At 43.1% G+C, this 24,015-nt stretch overlaps 1 protein-coding gene across 2 annotated transcripts in view; it reads right to left on the bottom strand.

The window, feature by feature from the left end:
- Positions 1-24,015, bottom strand: part of ESRRB (estrogen related receptor beta) — a 132,178-nt gene that overhangs the window by 73,643 nt on the left and 34,520 nt on the right. The window contains exon 1 of one of the 2 annotated variants that reach the window (XM_052782790.1): positions 14,022-14,399. The exons of the other annotated variant lie outside the window; for it this stretch is intronic. Within the exon in view, the coding sequence (XP_052638750.1) occupies positions 14,022-14,071 (50 nt within the window). The 5' untranslated portion in view covers positions 14,072-14,399. Of the gene's footprint in view, positions 1-14,021; positions 14,400-24,015 lie in introns of those variants that run through there. 2 annotated transcript variants of the gene reach the window in all.

Raw genomic sequence — 24,015 nt, 5'->3', positions numbered from 1 at the left:
AGTGTATGTTCAGTAAGTTGGATGAGAAAAGTGGTGAGAAATAGATGTTTCCTACCATGCTTCAGGCAGAAAACTTAGTCACATGGCAAGACGCAGCCAGAGTGACTGGACCGCTGTCCTTGGCTTTTCAGTCACCATTGCTCCATCACAGTGTGATCTCAAGCTCCATCACACAGGTTCTACCCTTGCTTGTCTTTCCTCTAGCTCACCATCTCCAGTCAAACACAGCTCCAACAGTGTCCAGTGGAATTATACTGTTTACAATCCCAAATGCTCAAGATCATTCTGAACCATCAACTCTCCTTTGGATCTCTTGCCTAGAGCAGGAGAGTATTGCCTAGCATTGCTTTTTGCATTTCCTTGCAGCACCAGAGTTCTCAGGATACTACAGAATCAGGTGGTGCTAAACTTTGATTTCCTACCCACAGGGGAATATCAGGGAAGTTTTGCTTAAAACACAATTTGTTACATTTGCCTTCCACTTTTTCTTGATTTTATCTATTGCTATAAAGATGCAATTGCTGCTCAGCTTGATGGCATTATATAGATAACTTAAAAGGCTTTTGAAACCAGAGTCGGGTCTCTTCTTCCCAGCTATCTTGTTCTAGTCTTCTTTCTCCTTTGCACAGGCCTTCTTCTTCCACAGGTTTCATCCTCATAAATTTGGCAAAGGACATTCCCATCTGGAGCTCTCTGGAATTCTGGAATGCTTCTTTGGAGTCCTGCTTTACTCACCTCTGCTGTGTTTTTATCCCAATAATATTCTTTGCAACTTCAGTGGGTTCACACTTCACCTCCTCTCACACCTCATTTGGCATTTTGTCCTCTGCGCATTTTAGTAATGCATCAAACTGCTCCCCAATTACCACTATGTAGCCTTCTCCAACATACTCCAAATTATTCCCAAAGGGCAGAAAGAATCATTTCATGCATTAGAAGCATAAAACCTGAATTCTGAAAGAAGCAGCCGGTGATCTGAGGCACTAACAGCACCTGGCAGAGTTTTACGGAAGGAAAATCACTAGTTTCTGCCCTTCCCATACAAAGCTTTAGTCCTTTTTTTTTTCCCCACTTCAATATGATTTCTTATATTGGTTCCAGGTATATCTTCCTCTACTGTGATGTTGAGCTGAATGGCCTAATATTAATCTTGTGCCAGTTTTACATTGGTGTATCCCATCTGATTTTCACAGTTACTTGTCATTTACACAAGTAAAAATGACAGCAGATTCAGATCCAAAGTACCTTAGAAGACAGTTTTAAAAAGCAACTTCCCAAACACTCTCAAAGCTTGTAGATGGCTTTTTCATCTTGTGGCTTCTGCTTGTCTAGTTTCCCATATAAATTCTTAACACCAGCCTCTTCCTTCAACAACAGAGACAGCATTTCATGGTTGTTAGTTGCTCTCAGAAGATGAAGTAACCTGATATAAATTACCTATTGCTGTGAGTGAAACAAAACCTGTTAGCACAGCAGTCACTCCTAGAAGGCAGAAAGTACCGACTACATTATTACAGGCAGAAGGTTTTCTATCACAGTAGAAGTCATTTTAATATGGCATCCTCCTCAAAGATTTTTCTCTATGGCTATTAAAGGTTTTTTCCCTGGTTCAGTAGTCCACATCATGAACAGTGTCAAATCCTTATCTAACTCTCACATTGGTCATGTCCCAAAGTGCATATATATGCATATATATATATATATACACACACAGTGAGGCCACTCAGATGTCATTCTCCCAGAAGAAACCAGAAACAATGATGATTGAGAACAGGGGTCAAAATAATGGCAACCCCCAAATGAATGGACTGTTCCCTGTTAAATCTGCATTGAATTGTTACTCACTGCTATTCACTTACTCTGTTAAGAACACTGATAAACCAGCTACTGACTAAGAAAAAGATAAAGAGGATATTTGAAACAAATACAATATGACGAATATGTAGAGGTGATGTGGACAAGCTATACTCTAGACTAGATGAGAAATTTCTGTATCTCTTGATGAGACACAATAGATGCTCTTGATGAACCAATTGTGAATTTAAGACAACATACCCGTCATTCTTAACTGAGGCTGCAAGAGCCCAGTGATTCAGATCCTAATGACACAGTTATACTCCCAGCTGTCAATCACCTACACAAGTGACATCAAGATATACTGCCAGGGAACCAGGTAGGGGATACTTCTCTTCCACATAGGTTTAACCTAAATGTACCTAAAATTTCTATGTGTCACTTTATTAGGAAGAGACTGACAAACTAGAGAGAGTTTTAAGACACCATAAAATTATTGGGTAAACCCAAGTACGAAGGAAAAAACCTCAAGGGGCACAACATGAGAGCATGAACTGAAACATAGCAGGGTCTGTCTGAACATAAGGAAACACTTCTTCACTGTGAGGGTGACTGAGCACTTGCACAGGTTGCCCAGAGAGGTTGTGGAGTCTCCCGTCTTGGAGATATTCAAAAGCCGTCTGGACACGGTCCTGAGCAACCAGCTGTAGGTGGCCCTGCTTGAGCAGAGGGTTTGGACCAGATGACCCCAGAGGTCCCTTCTAACTCAACTGTTCTGTGATTCTGTGAGAAAGCAAGAGATTGCTTCATTTAGGAAACAGTGTGCAAACACACAGAAGATGCACTCATAAAGATAGTAACATACTTCTCAAAGACTGCATGAAACTCATATGGGAAACACTAAGGTTTCTCTTTCCTCATCAAGCTTCTTTACCATGAGTTCTTCACAGACGGTGGAATCACTCTCCAGGGGATGTGGTGACAGTGTCCAAACATATACTAGTAAGATGCAGAAGGGAGTGTGCAGAGTAGGACCCACCAAGGATGACAGAGAATCTCCCTGGAGGCTCCACAAGGTCCATAAACATGGAAACTCTCTCTTAATGCAGTAATGAGCGCACTGCCAAGATGCCCAAGAGAAAAACGCATGGACTTTTTAGAGGACAAGGTAATTTGAACGTTTCCAAAGAGCTGGCATGTGAACAGAAAGGTGCAATGGCTGCTCTCCAGGCAGGCCCTGCAGCCCCTTTCGCAGCAGCGAGGTGCCCGGCGCACTGTCGGCGGAGCCCTGCAGATGGCTGCAGAGCTCTTCCAGCTCCTACCTGCGCTGGAGCAATGGGCAGGTGGAGGCAAAGACACTGGCCAGTCCCTCACTGAAGGAAGCAGAACTATTCTCCTTTCAAAGGAACACTTCTCTCTATGCTGCCTTTATTTCTACCCAAACCTAACAGCCAGTCGCCTGCAGGCTGAATATCACTGTCTTTAACCTCCCAAAGATCCTGCGTTTGCAAGTTTTCCCACGACAGCTGAAAGACAGAAATGCTGCAGCTCTTAAGTGTGACAGCAAACTCCTCTTACAGGAAGAGAATTTGTTGCTCAAGATGCTTTTCTCACCAAGGCTCTGCAGTCCTAAGAAGCTCTTATGGAGCAGATATTTGAAAAGATTCATCCATTCCTCCTCTTGCCCATGGCACCCATATCCTCCTCCTCCCTTCCCCAAACCTCCATCTAACTGTGCTGAATGGCTGTCTGGTGCAGAAGGGCAGCCTTCTGCCTGTACCCCATGTCAGGCTCAAGCACTGTCCCTCAAACAAGCCACCTTTGTCCACTGGCTTCCCTTAAACTCTAGCTTTAGCTCTGAACCCTTTATAAAAAAATTGAGATCTCCATCGCTCTGGATGCCCTCATTCCCCCGAAGCCATGTCTCCTACTTCCTTCTCCCACTCTCCAGTGTCACACAGCAGATCGGCGTAGCGACAGGTTCAGGTTTTGTATCACAAAATTTTGGGTGCAAATCCTTCCTCTATCTTGAGGGAATCATGAGTTTTTCTGTGCCCACCTTCTACCAGTTACATGCTCTGAGTGCAGGACAGCCTGATGTCTGTACAGGCCTCACATCGCGCTATGGACAGCTCCCCACCGCAGGCACGCCGACACTTAGTGGAATTCGGTGCCCAAGTCACATCGCCTTCCTTGAAAATCCCAGCTGCAGTAAGGTAATATGAACCGTTTCTTTATGGTATGTATTTGCCTGGTCCCTTTTCAATCTATGTGTCTGAATCAAATAAATTATCTCCTAAAAGGGAGTCGAGAACTTATAATAGACACCAGCCGCCCAGCCTCTTTTAATCCTTCCAATATTAGACTCGTTAGTCATCAGGATAACAATCCTATTTGCAAATCAGCTACCTTTTATCAGATAACCAACGGGACCTAGCACAATATCTATTAGTCCAACAACATCACTACCGAGATATATAACTGCTTCTGTACAAAAACCTTTCTTCTAATCCTTCTTAAACTCAACAAGACTGATTGGTTTTTATTATTCATGAATTAATTTTTAACTCTTGGTCCAACAGGGGAATTGAATCTATAACATTTTGCAGAGACTGAAGCAAAGTAATAGTATGTTGAAAAAGCAGACCAGCCAAAATCAGGTATTTTTTCTTCTTTCAACCAACAATTAAAGGGGGGGGGGGCCTGCATCTGTTTTTCCCCAAACACCTGAGGGGAAAATTCTAAGGAAAATTAGTGTATTAAAACATGTATAAATACCACATCACTGTACTATGAGAGCTTCTGTTTTTTGTTTCATAATTATGTTATTTAAAAAAGGCTGTGGAATTAGATTTGTTCATATTTTTAAAAATAAGTCCATGTTAGAATAGGAACTCAAGAGGGGAAATTTTGACAGAGACTGCCCGTATTATTAGAGAAGTAATGATTATGGGCAGTGATTAGGGCTTATAGTTCCTTCTGCAATGACAGTCCCCTAGCTGTAATTGCTAGAAGAAAAGGAACTGCTCTGTTTTAAAGTAAAAAAACCACTTCTAAAAGCATAAAGAGAACGGTCAGAAACACTGTAGGTGTTGAAATAAAAAAGCAATATATCTCATCGTCAAATAACCTTCTAAGCGACGGATTCCATAAGGGGAAGCACACTGTATTTTGTACCTTCCAAAACCAAAATTGCATTAAAAAGAAAAAAAGGAAGAAATAAAAGTTTCCAAAATAACCAAAAATTAAACAAAAAGAAAAAAGAAATTCCAAACCACCGACTTTTCTGGCTATGGCACATGAGCCCAGCTTTATCTGGACAATGTTATAGCTGGATCTATGTTCTGCACACTGTTTTTCAAATTCCTCTCTGATGCTTTATTTAAAGAAAATCTCTGTTCCTCTTTAAAAATCACAATTTCCAATATGCATTGATTTATAAACAGAAGATCTAACTGCAGTTGTTCGGTAGCACCTAACCCTATAAACCCCATAATTATATATGTTCCAAGAGAAACACCAAATTTTTTTTTTAAGCACAAATGTTACATATGGTATATTTGTACAGCATTCTACATTTATAGAACACTTTTTATGCAAGGCTATGAACAGATTTACAAACTTTAATTAATAAAGACTTGGAACAACCTTGTGATGAAGACAAACATACCTATCCTTATTTTTTTTATACACTTATACATGAATACACACAGAGAAATACACAACCACATGCAGAAAGGCTTACATATGCATACAAAGAGACATTGTACGGATAACTGTTTAAGTGAAACAGTACATTATGCAATATTGCATGAACATGTGGTTATATATAAAATTATATATTTCATATACATGTGTGTTCTGTTAATTTATAGTATGTGCACATGTATGTAAAATTATGTTTGTACACACACCCCCTGATATACATCCATCCATGCACTTACAGACGTCTGTATGCAAAAAAACTGTTTCTCTTGTACTTTGACTCATTCTAGTCCTCTACAGCGTGCTTGGTGCCACCACGCAACTTATATCAATTATTCCAAAGGAGACGCATCTGGCATCATCTATGTAAAGTAATACATATGGACACATCGATACACTTAAACATCATTTTCAAAAGGTCATATTTGCTACAATCTATTAAGGCAAAAAGAACCCACAAGAAGTAAAGTCAACATCCTTCACAAAGCCTAAGCACCGAAATGCAAGTTCCCTTGTTGGGATTTCCTTGGCTTTGAATGTGAGTCTCCATTGTATCAGACAGCTGTGGCCCCCTCCCTGCCCCAGTCCCCGGGTAGGCTGCATTGCAGGCTGTACATCATCGCTTGGAAGTCGCTGCTTAATACAGTTAGGGGTACGGAGAGCCCTGATCCAGCCAGATACCTCTGCACTACTGATGAATCTGATAATAAAAATTGCCTACTAAAGAGTATCAGGCAATAGGCACACAGTTAGTTTCACAGGAGAATGTTTTTAGTATCTCCCTGTGCCATTACCCCCTTAGTCTACAAAAATGACCAAAAAAACCTCATCAACAGAAATACAAAAACTACAGAGAAATTGAATTAAACTCTTAAGAGATAAAAGTAGAAGCAACATCACGTATGTCTGAAAAGGAGCTGAAGAAGGACTGAATTTGTGTGTTCTAAAGAATTAAATTGTTCTTCCTCTACAGCACTTTCTGAACTGTTAAAACTAGATAGCAATCATGTGCCATACACAGTCCAGAAACACAGAAAAATAGAATAACTGCAACCCCTCAAAACTGCTGGATAAATCAAAGATTGCTTTAAAAAATAAAAAGCAAAGTATGAAGAAAATGTACACGCTGAAAATGCGTATTGGCTAATTCTGGTTATGTGCACCAAAAAATAGTCTAAACCAAATCCCTGAAATGAGTAACACCCTATGTTCTCCACTGCTATGTTGCCACATCTGTGAAACACTCATCTAGATAAAGTATAATTTCATAGATCAGGAAACAAATAATATGTTTGAGAATGAGAAACTTGTCAGATTTACTGAATAAAACCAAAAACAACACAGAAGACTTTAGAAAAATAAAATCTGATGAAGAACAATTCTTTAGTGTCCTTATTTTCAGCTGTTTAATTTTTTAATATACAAAATGGTGTAAATCTCAGTGAGAAATTTGGTTTGTAATTGTACATGTCAGCACATTTTAAAAAAATGTACTTGCAGCTACTGATGGAAAATCACATTTCTGTCTTATTTTCACCCAAGTGCTTACACATTCTTAAAACGATCATCTCCATATGCAAAATCATAACAGAAGAATTGAACATTTTTTAAAGCTGTTCTTTTGACCTTTCTCTTGAGTAAAAGGACAGCGAGACAATACACTCACCAGCATTGTTCACAGTGACGGCTCCATCACCAGAGATTGAGGGCCATTATTACTAAAGGGAACTTTAAAGTGCCAAGAGAAAAAGGGGGGAAAATTAGAAAATAACACTTCTAAATATGCCATATGTACAAAAAGCCTTTCAGAACAGTAGACACAGAGCAACAAGAAATCTTCATCTAAAAACAGCTGCAGTAAAACACAGACAATCAATTCAAAACAGAAGGTGCTATGAGAAATTGTCTCCTGTTATGCAAGATACTCTAAGCTGGAGGTCCCAATTCCATCATGCACATTATAGGCTATTCTAATTTAAGAAAAATACATGACCATTAAAATACGTGGTAAATCCAACATAATTTCCAGGAAGGGAAAAGGAAAATCTGGACTGAAGGAAGGGGTTCTCATCAAAGCCTCTCACCCTACCAAGAAGAAACTAGAATACGCTTCCTTTTCCTTCCAAGCCTTCAATAGGATGCAGTATTTGTGAGATGTCCTTACAGTAATGACAAAAATTGTATGAAAACGGCCACCCCTCTCTACATTTAAGCTATTTCCTTTCACATACTCAAAAATGCAAGAATAAATAAAACTCTGTCCAAAACAAGAACAGTCCTATCACAAATTTTATTGCAATTTAAGTCCTACCTTGAAAACAAAAAACAAATAAGAAACGATATTCACATGAAAAAGCGAAGTAGCCCTCTTTGCTTCCTATGCACACACAAGTTTGTGACTTTATGAACGGATTCCGTGCTGCTCACTAAATCCTTATGGATCAGGAATATTCTTTGTAGGACAACAAAGTCATCCTAAGGGTGACTAGACTGAGATTTGCCAGGATCCCACCAAATGAACAGGATTTCTTACATATTTATTCCTCCCCCATTCAGAAAGGGAGTGCAAGAAAATTCCAGCTCAGCAGGGACACAGAGCCATCCCAGGTTGTGTGATAACAGCTTGCCACCTGCTTTTCGCAAGTTGTCTTTGCGAAGTGCAAGGGGCACTGAATAGTAACATTGCCTGTGGTGATAGGAATGCACTGAACAGCTCAGTATGCAAAAGCACTTACTGGTACACAGTGCTCTTCACAAAGGGCATTGCAGAATGCTTTCCAGACTGTGTCAGAAGTGCTAGGAGAGGAAATATTAGTGCATGTGTTGCAGGAGGAACATAAGCACTTGCCATCACAATAAAGGAACGTATAAGCAAATACAGGTACAATGCTGCTCATAGCAAAAAAAAAAAAGGGGGGGGTGGGGGGGTGAAGGAAAAAAAAAAGACAAAAAACTTAGCAGCAGTCAGACTAGAAGGAACATCTCTTTGCAAGAACAGCAAGGGTTAACAGTGGCATACAAGCTCTGGTCCAGTCAAGATAGGGTCAAATGATGTGCAGTGAAAGTTTCAAGTCCTCAATCCCCCAGAGCTTGTTTGCTAATTACATTTGCAATTACAAACATGACAAATATATTATTATACAGTGCGTTCCACCTTGAGCAGGCATGTTTCTCCTCACGGACAGTCACTGCCAGCAGCCAGACTCTCAAGCACTGGAAGAATCAAAGTGCACTGTGCTCCAGCTGCAAGGATCATTTTGTGGGCATCTCTATTGCTCTGAAGAGACAGGGCAAAGCTTAAGAGAAAGGCAGCATAGCAAGGATGGAAACAAATGCAAAGAACAAGTTACTACAATTTAATTCCTAAGAAGTAAAACTAACCAGGTCAATAGCTATTACTAATAAATAATACTAAATTACGTTCTGTTCCCGATGACAGACACAAAGCACTTTACACATGCAAGCTACATAGAGATGATTACATTCACAACTCAAATGCAGCCGATACCAGGAAGGCACAAAGAAATCAAGATTTTCCTTTTTTTGGCAAGGTCGCCATAGCCAAGTACTGCTAATATCTTCTTTGTTAAGTCCCTTCGCTACACAACCAACCATCTGATTCATAGTTTGCCGTGGAAGCTCTGATCTTTCCCTTTTTTCCCCCCAGTTTCTATAGCAGCATTACCTAGGAACCTCACTGCTGGGTACTGGACAGATGCTAAATTTACTTGTGCACACTGCACAAACTAAAAATTCTGTTGTGCTCCCTGGCTGTAAAGTTACCGTTAGTAGCTCCATGGAATAAAGAACAGGTCTGGCTGGGAAGAATCTCCCAGTCTCTGCAATCTACAGTGGAATCGCTGCCGTGCAACACTAGCTGCCGCTATGATCCCCAACTCCTAAACCGAGGAGCACAAGTTAGAAGGAGAAGTTGGGAAAAGGATTTTGGCTTTTATATCCAAGATTTGTCACCATCATTTTCTACTTTTACTATTTCTTTCCTTAATTAAATCTCTCTTAGACATTTTACACTCTTCGGAGAAATTCCACCGTGCTCCCAACAGAACCTGTAAAGTTCATCCAGTCTCAGGTTTAAACCTTTTACCTCCTCCCTTCTTCCGTTCTCTAAAAGAGTTTGTATCCTTTGAGCCCTGGAAAATTTAGTAAAGAGACCCACTGACGCAGTGGACAAAACTTCTTATTGAACTGAAATTACTTGAAGAATACAGGTGTTTTCAGGCAACATGAAATTCAGAGCAGTAGTAACAGTGCAGAAACGGGGCTGGGAAATAACAGCGGAAAGGAAAGGACATGGAGAGTAGAGCAACATTCTCTTGGAGAGGAAGAAAATGGGATGTGAAATCTCTGTCACAGCAACTTTCTCTGATGCAATCTCTCCAAAGTCTTTCCCCTCTCAGGCTAAATGCAATATTTATTGATCACTTCAAATCAATACAATGAAAAAAATCCTATTTTTTAAATATATTGATCTCTCCATATTTCTCAATAATTGATAATTATTAGATCATCTTTACTTTTACAAGTGGAATTGGAAGAGGAGGGAAAAGTTAATACAAATACTTTAAAGGTACCAATTTCCTCATCAGCCTTGTGCTCAATAAGCTTAGTGTACTGAGACCCCATTCTATGATGGGAACCTCGTCAGGAACCCAGTAACTAGGCCACTTCCCTTACAGAGGTTTTTCAATTTATTCTGTCAATAAAACAAACAACTCCTCCCTATCCCAGACTTTCAGAGATACTCAGAGCAGACAGTTGCATTCAGCTTCTCTGACTCAGATTTCCTCCCATTCACGTAATATGGAGATTTCCAGTAAGCTCTGAAATCAAGTCACATTTCCTCAGTCTGTGCATTAGAGTCAGTGACAAAAACTTTGTTAATTCTCTGCCACAGGGTCTGGAATCTGCTCCTTCATTGACTTAAAATTCCAATGTTAAACCTTTCCATCTCTCTATCAAATATATCACTTATTCTTTTCAACTTTTTCCTTCTGTTCATAAAATAATTTTCATTTTATCAGATCAATGACTCACGTGTGTTTCTTGTACATCAGAGGAAACAGTGTAAGAGACATAGCATCTGGCAGGATGCTCTCATTTGCCAATGATTTTTATTTTCCCTTCATGATGGTTCCTTGGTCAGTTTCTGTCTGTCATGTAGAATATTAATTAGAAACAGAGATGGTAATTTTGCAGTCCTATCAACATTTCTAGTCGCAACTATAACTAGGCAGAAAAAAAATTCTCTGGGATGTGGAAGTTATTACAGAAAAGTAAAAATGCCGTATTCCACTCTCCCTTGAAACAGCCTTAGGTTTGCATATGAGAGAGACGCAACACCAGTATTCGGTATGACCATATATATGTATGTGCATATACCTACACATAAATATTTATAGACGCATGCATATTTGTGTGTGAATATAATCACATCTTTTATATGTCAGAGTATACATTTGTGGTGTCTGCACATGTATTCCCTTCCCGCTGTACTGCAGACAGACGTTGTCAGTACAGTGTAACTAATGTATTCTCGCCATATGCCCTCACCTGAGAGACAAACTGCAGGTACAAATCATTGTCTTTGTTAGTTTCCCAATTCAAACTCATACAAAAGCTTCTTCCTTGGACATGCATCCCCTACCCCAGGAATAATTTTCCCAGAGGTCAGTACCAAAAGGTAGTAAGCTGTTGCTAAAGAGTGGATTCCTATGCAAGAAATTAAACACATACGCTGCCTTAGGACACATGCACAGATGGTCAAAATTAGGAAGAAATTTCTTACTCTCCCTGAAAGATCCTGCACTGAGGGAAATCACACAACCCGCTGACCAGAACTTCCGCAGGTTCCTGGTGTAATCGCTCAGATCAACACACACAGGCAAAGGAAAGGGAACTTTCACTGCTTGAGGAAGACAAATCCAAAACCTGAAGAGTGGGATTAGGGACAACGAATTCCTTTGCTTAGTTTTTGTTCAGACTCTTCTTGGGTCTGACTGTTAGAAAAATTAAGTTCTCCTTAAACTCCAAGGTGAAGGGAGTCACCTCTTCTCTCCCTTTTTCTTGTTCATTCTCTCTCTCTCAATAATTGTTAGGTGAAATACAGTTTCCAGGTAACTCTATGGATCACATATTGAGTGACCACATCCACTTCTCTTACTATATTCTACTCTTCCTCCTATTTTTTCCTATAGCTTAACAAGCAACTAAACAAGAAGAGGCAGTTTGCAATATTTTTAAGTTCACTCTTAATTTAAGGTTTAATTTGACAAAAATTGCTGTCCACATAATTAAAAGCAGTATTTTTTTTTAAAAAGGAAAATAACTATTAAAATCTTTTCAACGGCTAGCAGTAGGAAGAGTAAATCAGTACAACACGGATAATATGCTCACACAGCTAGGTAGCGATACAGACACAAATGCAATACCTGTATTTACATTATATGCTCACAATATAATTGTGTTACAGTGCGAGAAAAAAATGGCTAAAGGGATATATATTGGGCCAACTTTTATCCTCAGCTACAGGAATGCAATCTGAAATCTAACCTTAACAAAACCAGAATGTAAATCAAATCAGTACTTGACACACTGCACATATACCTTTAAATACACCGTATTTTTAAGGCTTCTCACATCTATTCCTTCTCTCAATAACTTTTTCCAGACTTAGCCATACTTCCCTGCATCATTGTACTCCTTTAATTAAAAAAAAAGAGAAAATTAAAAAAAGAAATTGAAAAATAGAGGTTGAGATATTTTAAATTGTATTTCTCTGTCTCTCTTCCCCAACCTCAACAATGTTAAAGAGAAGATTAGTTGGCACACAGAACCAAGGCAAGTACTTCTCTAAACAAAGAGCTCTCCAACAGTTTCTCATCTCAAAAAGCAGCATTCTCAGTCTACTGTAAAGCCGTAGGGGCTCAGTGGCACTTCCCCCAGGGCCACCTTCATCTGTCTAGTCAGCGGCTAAAGAGTTGTGAATATGGGTAAGGTGCACTTGACATTATTGAGAGCTGACTGAGAGCCCATGGAAAAGTAAAAGGAGTGAACGGTAATACAACACGCAGATTACTTCTTACTATTTTCATGTTGTTTGAGTTCCCTTTCTCAATTCCAAAAGTAGAAAAAATAAAAGGAAAAAGTTAAGAGACAATAGAGTAAGTGATGAAGATCTAGCTTTTGATTGTGGCATTTTGTTCTTTTGTAACGAAGGTAAATGCACTTTCTATTTTTTGCCTTAATATTAAAAGACTCCCAGCAGCATACAGAATACATTTCCGTTAAGAAACTGTTTGTTTATTTTTAATTCAAAATGGAGCAGCCACAAGTGAAGCACCAGTGGGGAAAAGAAAATCACATGGGTTAGATTATTAATTTCTATTAACAATACTAAGTCTCATTTTAATGAAACTGCTGGAAGCAGGGGATTAAGGAAAGAAGAAATGAGTGTAAGTACAGATGGAATATCAGGAAACAAGAGACAGAAAGACAAATAAAAGACAGTTGTAATGGGGAAAGAAGGGTAAGTATCATTGCGGGCTTTTTGTTTGGTTTTAATTGTTTTAATTTTACCAAATACAATGTGTTATTAAAACAAAAGCAATGAAATAGGCAAAATTACTTCACGCCCACCTCTGATGACACCACAGAACCTGCGTAGGTGACACACAGATTAACATGCAAACACACAAAAGAGGACTCCGGTCAGGGTGAGATTTACCGGAGAGGAGAAATGCATTTAAAATCAATTGTTCCAGTCAGCTGGTTGCAAACGCTGAGAAGATTTTGCCTTGTTTCCTAACTTCCCCAAAACGGATCAAACCAAACTTAACATGCTGAAGTGATTTTAAACACAGCATTACCAGGCACAGCCCACTTTGGAATACAAAGAGCAGTAGCAGGTGCTAAGGTATCAGCCACCGGTCCCAGCTCGGGATGTCTGCTTGCCAGCCCTCCGGCTCACGCCACTCTTTCCCCGGGCAGGCTATCCAAAGAGTAAGCTGTGGGAAACTAAATTTCCATAGGGCATTGCAGGTGAAAAACGGACTTTTTTTATCAGAGACAGTGCTTCAGCGGATCTACTCCGTGTAATTTTATATCCACATCTCTTCAGAGACACCTAGTAATTCATCTCATACAAATCCTAGCACAGACGGAAAGTAAAACTGCGCAGAAAGGACTGCCAGTGCTCAGTGTTAGCTGCCTGCTCCTAGGAGATGAAGCGTTAGAGGGAGAAGTTACAAGGCAAGAAAGAAACACGCCAGCGCACCGACCCCCCCCCGAAGCGCTCCTCCGCGCACTCTGCCGCACCTGCCCGCGCGGAGGTGCGCGTCGCCCTGCCCGCCGCCGGCCGCTCGCACGCACCCGCACACGCGGTGCCCCGAGGGGGCGGGAGGCCGGCGGCTCTGCGGGGTCGCTGCCCCGTCCCACCCGCAGCGGGACGCAGCGCCGGTCCCAGCCCGCCCCCGGCCCGCCCGGTCCCGCCGCCGCACACTCACTGGTTGTGGTAGCCGAGCGGGTCGGAGATGCACAGCTCGGAAATGTCCATCAGTCCAGTTTGAGCATTCCCGGTGGGAGGAGAAAAAAAAGAAAGAAAGAAAAGAAAGAAAGAAAGAAAAAGGAAAGAGAGAAAAAGCAGGAGAGAACAACTAAACTGCAGCGGGCAGGGAGGGCGGGGAGCCCCGGGAAGAGGAGCCGGCCCGAGCCCGGCCGCGGGGCAGAGGCGGCGGGGCGGGCGGCGGGGAGGCAGCGCCGCGCCGCTCCGCTCCCGCACCCGCGTGCGGACACACTGACGGCGGCAGGAGGCGGGCGGCGGGCGGCGCGCAGGACACGGCCACGGGGGATTTCGCCGCCCCGAGCCCCGCTGTAGCTTTAACGCCGGGAGACGGATGGAGACGGCAGGGCGGCTATTGGCTCCCGCGCAGGGGCTGGGCTTGGAGCGCGGCTGGGGGAGGCACGGCCGGGGGGGGCTGCCGGACCCGGCACCGGCACCGCAGCGCGCCCGGCGGCACGGCGCGGCCCAGGCGAGCGCCGCGCCCCCCCCCCGCCCCCGCGCCCCGGGCCAGGCGGCGGGGCGTCCCGGGCCGGGGCCGGAGGAGTGGGAGCCGCGCGGCCCCGGCCCCGCACGGAGGCGGGCGGGCCGCAAACCGGGCTGGCCCTGGCACGGCAGCTGGGGAGACGGGGCCGCCGGCAGCGCGCGCCGCGAAATCGCAGCTGCAGCCCGGTCCCACCACGGGAACGATCCAGCGGCAGCGCCGGCTCCCCTTCCCTCCTACTGATCCGCCTCTCGTGGGCAGCGGCCGCAGAGTTTAGGGTTAAGCAAAACCCCGCGGTGAAGGGTGCCCCACGGACTATTTACATCTGCTGGCGCCCCGCAAGGGCACGCCGGTGGGCGTGTGCCCACCCAGACAGCAGTCCACACGCACAGCACGCACACCGGCGCCCCGCTCTGCACACGTGTGTCACAGGCACCGTTACACGCAAACACATGACTCCACATACGCGCACTGGGTGCACATGCACAGACCCGCGTCTCACACTGACACAGCCTAACCGCCGTGCTCAGACGTCTGCTTTCCCAAACACACACAAACTCTAATGCACGCACGCAGAAGAGTGCCCGAGTCCCATTTCAAAGCAGTGTGATTCAGGTGTCACTTCAGTGCAGCTTATGAAACCACACTGGAATAAATCCTGGCACTTGAGATCAGAATCAGACACTCAGGATAACAGCGCATGTTCCCAGGCACAAGAACCATAGCTGCAGACCCTCAGAAGTCTTCACAAACATCAAAACTGGCACACACAACTAACTAGCCTCGTGAAAGACACGTTTTCAAAGCTCTGCATATGTACTGGCTGCTGTAAGTCAGTGTGCTTTCACAATTGCTGCACGCGTTGTCACACTCATACAATTCCACTGCATATTTACAGCAACGTACCAATACCTATCTGAAGATCCCTCTCCATATACGCACGCGAGCCACTCGGGCACATGCCTAGCACACGCAGTCTTGCACTCAAAGCCTGGTTCACACAGAGGTGCCCTACCAGGTCTATTTGTCCCTTGCTACCTACTCTCCACCTTCCAAACTGCACTCAAGCAAACCTCTCTTGTCTCTCTCCTGTGCTTCTACTTCATGTTTAGATGTCCACTGCTCAAATGTATAAAAATATCCATAACAGATAAACAAGAACTAGAGGCCTTTTTAAAAGGAAATACACACAAACAGAGCTGGATAAAAGCTTCATTCTCTTATGCCAGGCAAACAAAAACAAAAAAGTAGGAGCTAAGAGGATATGTCTTAATATAAATCTAATTTGAGGCAAGAGTGTACAACACCGGGAGAAGCAAAGGGCAGACCAGAGCTTTTCAGATGAGGGGGGTGATACAGCATAGAAGAAAATGCAGGCTGGTTCAGCTATAAACATGGCAATAAAGACTGACTAAATTAGGCTACAACTTTTCATGCAATCAGTATTTGTAGAAACTTGAGAATATTCAAAAAAGAGGAATGGCCAAATTCACAGCCAGTGTAAACTGTCCATGCTTTACTGAAGTCTATCAGTGCAACTTCCTCACTACCTCCTCTACCAGAGATCTTAACAAATGCCATACAAACTAATGGTATGCCCTAGCGTGTCCCCAGGCCGTGTGGGGACAAGCTGTGTGATTCTGATCAACTATCCTTAAGACAGGACAGCCTAAGGATGACAAAACAGAGGTCTTTTATGGTGAAAGGTACACATGAAGATGGCACAGAAAACAGGTTAGTTTAGAAAATGGGAAACAGAATTAAGAGTACAGCAGGATCTGATTACCTGAATGTTGCAGGTGACAAAATTTAGATTATCCATCTTTCTAGGAAGCAGAATTAATACAAATGGAACATATGCGTATACACCTTTGTACGCTTACATGATATATCAGCCCAGCAGAAACTCTAAGATGCTTTAAGTGTTGAAGAGACAGAAGACAAGAGCTTTAGTAGGGCATTAGCATTAGTGGGGCCCAAGATTGTAAACAAGGAATCTCACTGACCACATCGGAGAACACCTGACCCAAGCAGAGGCAAGAAGGATGAAACCAGCACCAGTGTGTTTCCAAAAGAAATCTGAGGTCAGAGAGGGACTCACTGATGACCTCGTTGCCCCATGAAGAAGATTCCTGATGCACAGTAGCAAGAGAGGCTGGAGGAGGCACACAGGGTCAGGGCCTGGGCAGGCTACAGTTCAAGAGCAGTCAGAGTGTTTGCAGTGAGCTGATTTTGACGGAAAACAATTTTCTCCAGAAAGATGCACCCTGGCTGGATCCTGACTGTGCAGAGATTAGTTCTGGTGTGGGTTCTCAATGAATGGGAGACCAGCGTGGGAATGGTCTGGCAGGCAGGTCCTACTCTCCCAATAGCTGATGTTTTAATTTTGCACTTTTATCCAGGCCGAGGTGAGGCAAGCAGGGAGCCATGTGATTGCCTGGCACAAGGTCCACAGGGCTGAATTAACTGATATAGACAGTACAATGGTGGGTTTGTACTCTGGAAATGGGCTGCTGCTGACAGAGGACTGCCTGGGTAAGGTGGGTATTTACAGAGTGGTGCAGAAATGTAACATTAATCTCTTCTGACCCAGTGCAAATGGACAAATGGAGCTTCCCCTGCCTTAAGAGCAGCTGTGCAGAGGCCTGGCTCTTCCCTTCTGAGAAGGATAGAAAGGAATAGTCTCTGCTGGCTGGGCCTGATCTGGCAACCTGAATACCCCAAGAAAGATGACAAGAGTCCTGCAGGCTGATTTTGGAACTTCAGGAGGCTTCACCTTCTTTTGCACACAGCGCTTGCTGAGCTCTTCTCACAGCTTTAGCCAAATCCTCTTCCCCCCAAAGAATAAAGAAGGAAACACTGATCTCAACATGGCCAGCCTTCCAATATGTGTGTTTTTTAAAAAAGTACCAGGACGAGGTTAGAAAGGACTATAAGATTAAGCTAGCTGATCTGGAAGCCAAAACCCTCAATTTGGGCAAGTACAAGGCAGAACTGCACATGCAACAGCAGCACTAGCTTGCCCTGTGAGCACAGCCTTTGTTTGCCATCCTGACCAAATACTGCCCTGGAACTCTCTCCTGGAACCCTGCTCCTCTCTCACTGCAGGAGGGGCAGGAACAGTCCTGGCCACTCAGTCTGTGGCCTCTGAGCATAGCATACCCACAGGTGCTCTAGTAAGTGCTACCCACTGGGATGACTTTCAAAAGGCAGCCTCTGGCTTTTGAGGTCACCAGTTCTCCTCACACCCGGTCCAAATGCAGAGCAACGACTTTCCATCAATGTTAGCCTCGGACAGAGCACAACTGGAGTGCTATAGGCTGATGGAGCAATAGCCAGTATCAGTTCTTTGAGACATGCAACTCTCCTCCCCAGAAAAAGAGCAAGAATTGTGAAGACTTGTCTCTACTTTTACCGGCTCTTCCAAGAGATGACGGGTAGAGACTTTCTTTGGAGACTTTTCCCCCATCCTTTAATGAGTAATCTGTTTTTGATAGATTAATTTTTTACTTTTTTTTTTTTAACTTTTATCATGGAATAATGATCAACTTTCCAGCAAGCTGACTGATTGACTGACAGAAATTTCATTTGGTCTAATATTGGAGTAACCTGCAAATCATGCCAAACAAACTTGATTTCACTTGTTGATAAGTCTAGTTTTTTGTGAATAAGGAAAATGCAGCAGAGGGAGAGATCTAGTTACTTTTGGGGGTTTGGGATTTTCTTCCCTTTTATGAAGGCCCTACTATTGTATTCTCACAAAGGAAGTCAGTGAAGTGGTATCTGCACAGGGCAAAAACCATACATAATAATTAGGAGACCTAAGCTGGGCAGAACAGACTTGTGTACACACGTTCTTATCTTGCCTGCTAGGGAAAGAGGAGTTCAATGACAACAGACCTTTCCCAGCCCCTTTCTCATTTAAGGAAATAACAGTTACAGAGGGGTTATTGTGACGAATGTAGAAGACAACCCTTCCACATTTTGAGGCCAATAGTACTGCTTGGACTTCACACAAGTCACTGTGTTGCATGCCCTGATCCCTCTGCTTTGCAAGGCTAGTAACCCTGGAGAGAAACTTAGGTACCCTGAGCACAGGTCCCTGATCGCTGGTAGGCTTTCACCTCTCCCACACTCCCTTCCGTAGCAAACAGCTATCCCAGATACACTCTATCCATGAGGACAAAACAGCCTTCTTTATTTTGGGCTCTATTCTATTTTCCCTTACTACACCCAAACAAAACAGTTTGCTCTCCCCACCAAAGGCAATGTCTTGTTTACTACCAAACTCCAATAGATTTTTTCAAAAAAAAATCTAATTGGCTTTATGAAAAATCTGCTTCCATCTAAAAGGTATCACCACCATCACCACTGAAGCTCAACATCTATTTAAGCAGGAAATAGTTTTCACGTTGTAATTTTTAAATAATTGCCCATCTGAACATCCTTAGACATGCTTCAAGCATTACCTAGTCTTTAAAACATCTGTGTTATAATTCTCAACCTATAGACTGCCAAATCGTATCATAAAGAGGTTATGTTGCTTGCCCCACATCAATCTGAGCAAATCTGTAGCAGAGCAAGAGTCTGAATACAAGTGTCTTAACCCTTACTGTCCTGCTTTGAATGAGAATTCTCTGTCCCCAAAATGTGACGTTTCATTAAGTTCTGTGCTTGGATACAACAATGTTTGCAGTCCTGAGATGGGATATAAAGTCAAACAGCATCTTTTCACCTTTAGCTTTCCTACCTCAGTACACTAGCTTCAAGTCTTGTATTGCGAAAGGCCAAGGAGGGCGGTCAGGAGAACAGGGGATGCTTGTTCATTCCTCTAATCTGGGGAGATGATTTCCTGCTTCTCTCTCCAAGCCCATGCACTCCAAGCCCATGCATTCTAATCACCTCAGGACCCTAATATTCGCAGTACCAACTTACTCACTGAACTGATCAAAAGAAATACGTGTCTTCTCAGGACAGTTACTTACTGTTATGCTGCAAGCAAAGAATTGAAACATCTTGGGCATGTGCATCGATAATGCCAAGTGTCTCAACCCAGAAAAAGAGTGGGGCCTAAAGAACCAAAATGCTTCAGAGTTACTACTGTTAGAGAGCATGCCTACTGAGGGCTAGGCAGTGAAGATGGAGGGTAGTTTTTCCAAGTCTGTGATGGAAACAGGAACTAAAACACATACAAGATAACTTGCCTCCCAGCAACAGCAATGAGGTGGCTGCAGTGGCCCAGACTTTACAGTTTTAATACTATGATGTGACAAAAACCAGTGGGTAAGTGTGCAATTTCCTCTTAGCCGGGTTCTCTGAGTACGTAACAGTCCTTTTGGAAAGTGATGTGGGTAGTTATAAAGCAGCAAAGCAGTGAAAGGACTTTTCCATCCAGGGAAGAAGGGAATGAAGGGATGAAGAAAGCAAGGATTAAAGACCTTCCTTTCCCTGCAGGAACCTCCATCTGGCCTCATCTGGGCACAGTCAATAGAAGACTATTGACTTCTCCAGGTCAGCCAGGCCAAATACAGAGGAGCTCACCGACAGTGGATCTATGCAAAAGTATTTAACAGTGAGATGAACCTGCAGGTCCCAAGTGACCTTAGGAAACCTGATACACAACAGTCTGGTAAAAGCAGAGATCATCAGATGATCAGGACTGTTCTCCCGGTCACCTTCTCCAGCCTCAGAATATTCCAGTTTCTAACAGTAAGGGGCTACAGGTTTCAGCTAGAGCCAGACATGACAGAGGCCGGCTTCCTTCTGACGCGCTGTATCAGCAGCACAACAAGTGCAAGTCTTCTCTGCTCTGGATCTCCAAACAGCTCGGTTAAGTACACAACCATTTTGAAGATTTGTTCTGTACTAACTTTAGTGTTTGAACAACAATACAGATTTTTTTCACAACTCTCTCCTGAGTTTATTTATTACTTGAACTACATTTATTTCACTTTCCGGACAAGAGCAAATTGGTGTGACAGATTATTTGATTAGACAGCTTTGCCAGCAAACCCTATCCCAAGCTTCTTAACATACTTTTAATTTCTGAGTTCCATCAACTGTATCTCATTCAGACACCTGCAGTAAAACACGTTAGGAAATCACTGCTCTGTCTACAAGTCATTAACATTCAAACACTATGCCTGCAGACCATGAATGATCATGTTTTTGTAGTACTTTTTCAAACAAGAAATGGAAGAAGAACAAGAAAAACAATCCTTGCCTATAACAAAAAACATGATTTAGAAGAGGCAGGGCAACTCAGGACCATATAAACATGTCTGCTTTAGCTACACAATATATGCACATACAGTATCAAGAAGGTAGCCAGTCACAAGGAGACAGATGCTGGCTACCAAAAAAAAAGCTTTTCTATGCCAAGGAAAGGAGAAGCTTCACTAGCTCAGTCCTACTTCTATTATGCAGCCTTGTGTACTCCAAAAGATGGCAATCTCTCTCATGTGTGGAAGTACAAATCCCTAGATGTCTTTGAAAAGGTCTTACTGACATGAATTCCAAGTCTTTAAGTTTCTCAGAGATCCAGGCACAGAGGCAGTTGTGGGCAGCAGTAAAGCCTTCTCCTGATGAACCCGAACATGCGTCACTGGATTTCAGCAAAAATGCCTTCATCCTTCAAAGTCATCTGTTGCCAGCTTTGCCGTTTCTGTGGCAGCATTAGGAAAGATTACTCTTCAGTATCATTGTAAAGGCAAACTCAAATCTCAGTCCCATGTGGTCTGAGGGTGACTTTGGTGCTGCAGCCTCCTAGCAACAGGTCCCCTTGGTCTCCACAGTGCTTACAAAGGAAAATCCAGTTTTGGTCTTTTGCTCATCTCTTGAACACCTTTATTTTAGCGATGATCAAAGACTACCGATGCTTCCCCTCTCTGCTAGTTTGTTGAACATACCAACCTTCCATTAAATATTTAGAGTCAGCTGAACTCAGTAGTACTCAACTCATCTTTTAGACCTTGCCCCTCAACATTTGGCAGTATTTCATAACTCATGTGGTCAGCAACTCAGCACAGGGTAGGCTTTTATGACTTCCAGAAGTTGTTGCTACCAGGTTTGTCCTGGGAACCATACAAGCTGGGGACAGCACTTCTCCTTGTTAAACCCACTGCTTTTTCAGAGTAACAAGAAGTTAGACAGAAGCAGGATAGAAGGAAGATGGTAAGAGAGAAAGACTGTCACTGCTTCCGATACAGAGGTCTGCCAAACAGCCAATGACATGGTACCCAGGATGGCCCTGCCTTGCTTCTGAGGGAGAAGGTACCAGGCAAGAGTACCTTGACAGACCACTTTGTTTCCAGGGGCTCATATAATGAGGAGAGTTATTAAACTGATTGGTCAAGCACGATGGTTAAAACAAACAAAAAATTTACATCATTAGCCTTGATTACCCAACAATCATTTGGTTGAATCAGCCTGTTTGACATTATAACCCAAGGCATGACAGCTACGTTCCACCCAGCTAGACTACTGCCTCTTCCAAAGGCACTGTGGGGCACTGTCATTGGCCTGCAACAAGGCCTGCACAAGGCTGTGCTATTACACATCACATGGGATACCTGAGCAGCACTGTAAGGATGTTTAGAACATGCCTTGCATGTCCTACTACCCAGCAGGTACGTTCTGCCTGTGGAGGCAGTATTAATACTTCCAGAAATACAGAATACTTCTGCATAGACAAACCTAGATGACACCCATCAGATGAGCAATAAATAGCTCCAGGGGTTGCACTAGGATACAAACCAAGCACCTTTAGATTTGACTATACACTTGCTATGTAAAGACCACTTTTTTTTTTGAGCTACTACAGTTCATATATACAAACTACAAGAGCACCAATATAAGCCCTAAATATTTGGCAAGCTATCAAATGCCCATTAATGAGATGCTGTAGGTCAGCTGAACAGACAAATGAGAGCCTGTACTCCTAACTTACGTTCCCAAACTTTTACCTACACACTGTGGGACAAAGGATAAGCACTCAGATGTCTCAGCGATTAGCTCTCCCAACAGTAAAACATATCCAAAAAAGTGCAGTGTCTTAGAGTGGTGTAAGAGTTATTAAATGTTTGTGGGATGTCCATGAGCATCACATGTGTCCAATGCTCTCAAGCAAGGGTCAATGCTAGCTGCAGTACCCAGGGAAGTGCCCTGTAGAGGTTTGTTAGAATAAGGCATGGGGCAGCCTGGTAGAACCAGTAAACTGTAGCTTCACCTGCACTGCTATGCTATTTCACCTCAGCCAAAACTCTTGACACAATATAAATACCCCCCAAACCCCTCTCTCTAAAAGAAGAAATTCTTCCTCCAAAAATAGGAGGAGAAGCTGGGTCATCAGGTGAGGGTGAAATCGGTTTAAAAGCCATTAAGAAGAAAGCAACCCAGGCATTCAGGAGCAATCACAGCTCCTTGGGCTGATCAGGAGAGACAGAGGAAATTATTTATTTATGGACTTCCTGCTCTCCCTGAGAGGGTGTCTCCACTGGGGAAGCTTTAAGAGGAGTGGGGAGCAGGAGGCAGGTGCTGCTTGGAATCCTCCAGAGGTTTTCCTGGTCTGGGCCTCAGGAGAATTAAACACAGTTCATGCTCAAGCATGCAGGAGCCATCAACTTGTCTTTCTCAGAGAAGGAAAGGCCAGAAAGAGTATCGCACAGGTCTCTGCTGGGATGGAGCACATCGAGAGCCCCAGGCACCCAGATTGCCATGCAAGCTTTGCACAGCTTACAGTAAGATCCCTTCAGAGCAATAGTACTTGAGTACACAGCCGTTTCTCTCTTCTCGTGGTTCAGCTGCTTCCCTTTAAACACAGATCAAGCATCTCTAGGGACTCAGCAAGCATTTAACAGACCTGCCTGATGGAAGGACCTCCAATGAGAAAACCAAGACCTGAAAATCCCCATAGACATCCTCAATTCAATCCACAGCTGATAAAGCAACCCTGAAGTTACATGCAACCAGATCCTAACTGCACAGAAAGCATGTCAGTCTAGTCTGTATCCAAAGCTCATCTAAACATTCTAAACTTAAGGGGCAGGGAAGGACTAGCAGATTAAACAGGAGGAAATATGTGAATTGAAAAAGTCAGCATGGAAATATAGAATTCTTGATATCGTATCAAGAATTCCTTTTCAAGATACAGTAGTGTCTGTCTTGATGCAATTTCTTATTGCTTCCCAAAATTGGAGGATGAAGTGGAGTTATTCCCTAAAATCACAGAGTTCCCTTCAGAATTCAGAGTTGACACTTCACCACTCACTAAAAAAGAGCTGTAAAGACAGACAGATCTGCCCAGTCAGACAGATCTGGCAACTATCCTCTTATTCTGGCTTTGGTCAGAGGGCCACAAAGGGGAACCAAGGCTTGGCAACTACCCAACGCCACCAGAATTTTTCTCTGGAAGATGCTGCAGAAGAGTAGTGTTACAAGAGGGTCACTGATGGGGACT

The sequence above is a fragment of the Harpia harpyja genome, chromosome 3 (assembly GCF_026419915.1).
Source record: "Harpia harpyja isolate bHarHar1 chromosome 3, bHarHar1 primary haplotype, whole genome shotgun sequence".
In the NCBI taxonomy this organism is placed as follows: Eukaryota; Metazoa; Chordata; class Aves; order Accipitriformes; family Accipitridae; genus Harpia; species Harpia harpyja.
This window is presented reverse-complemented; position numbering and strand designations above follow the sequence as displayed.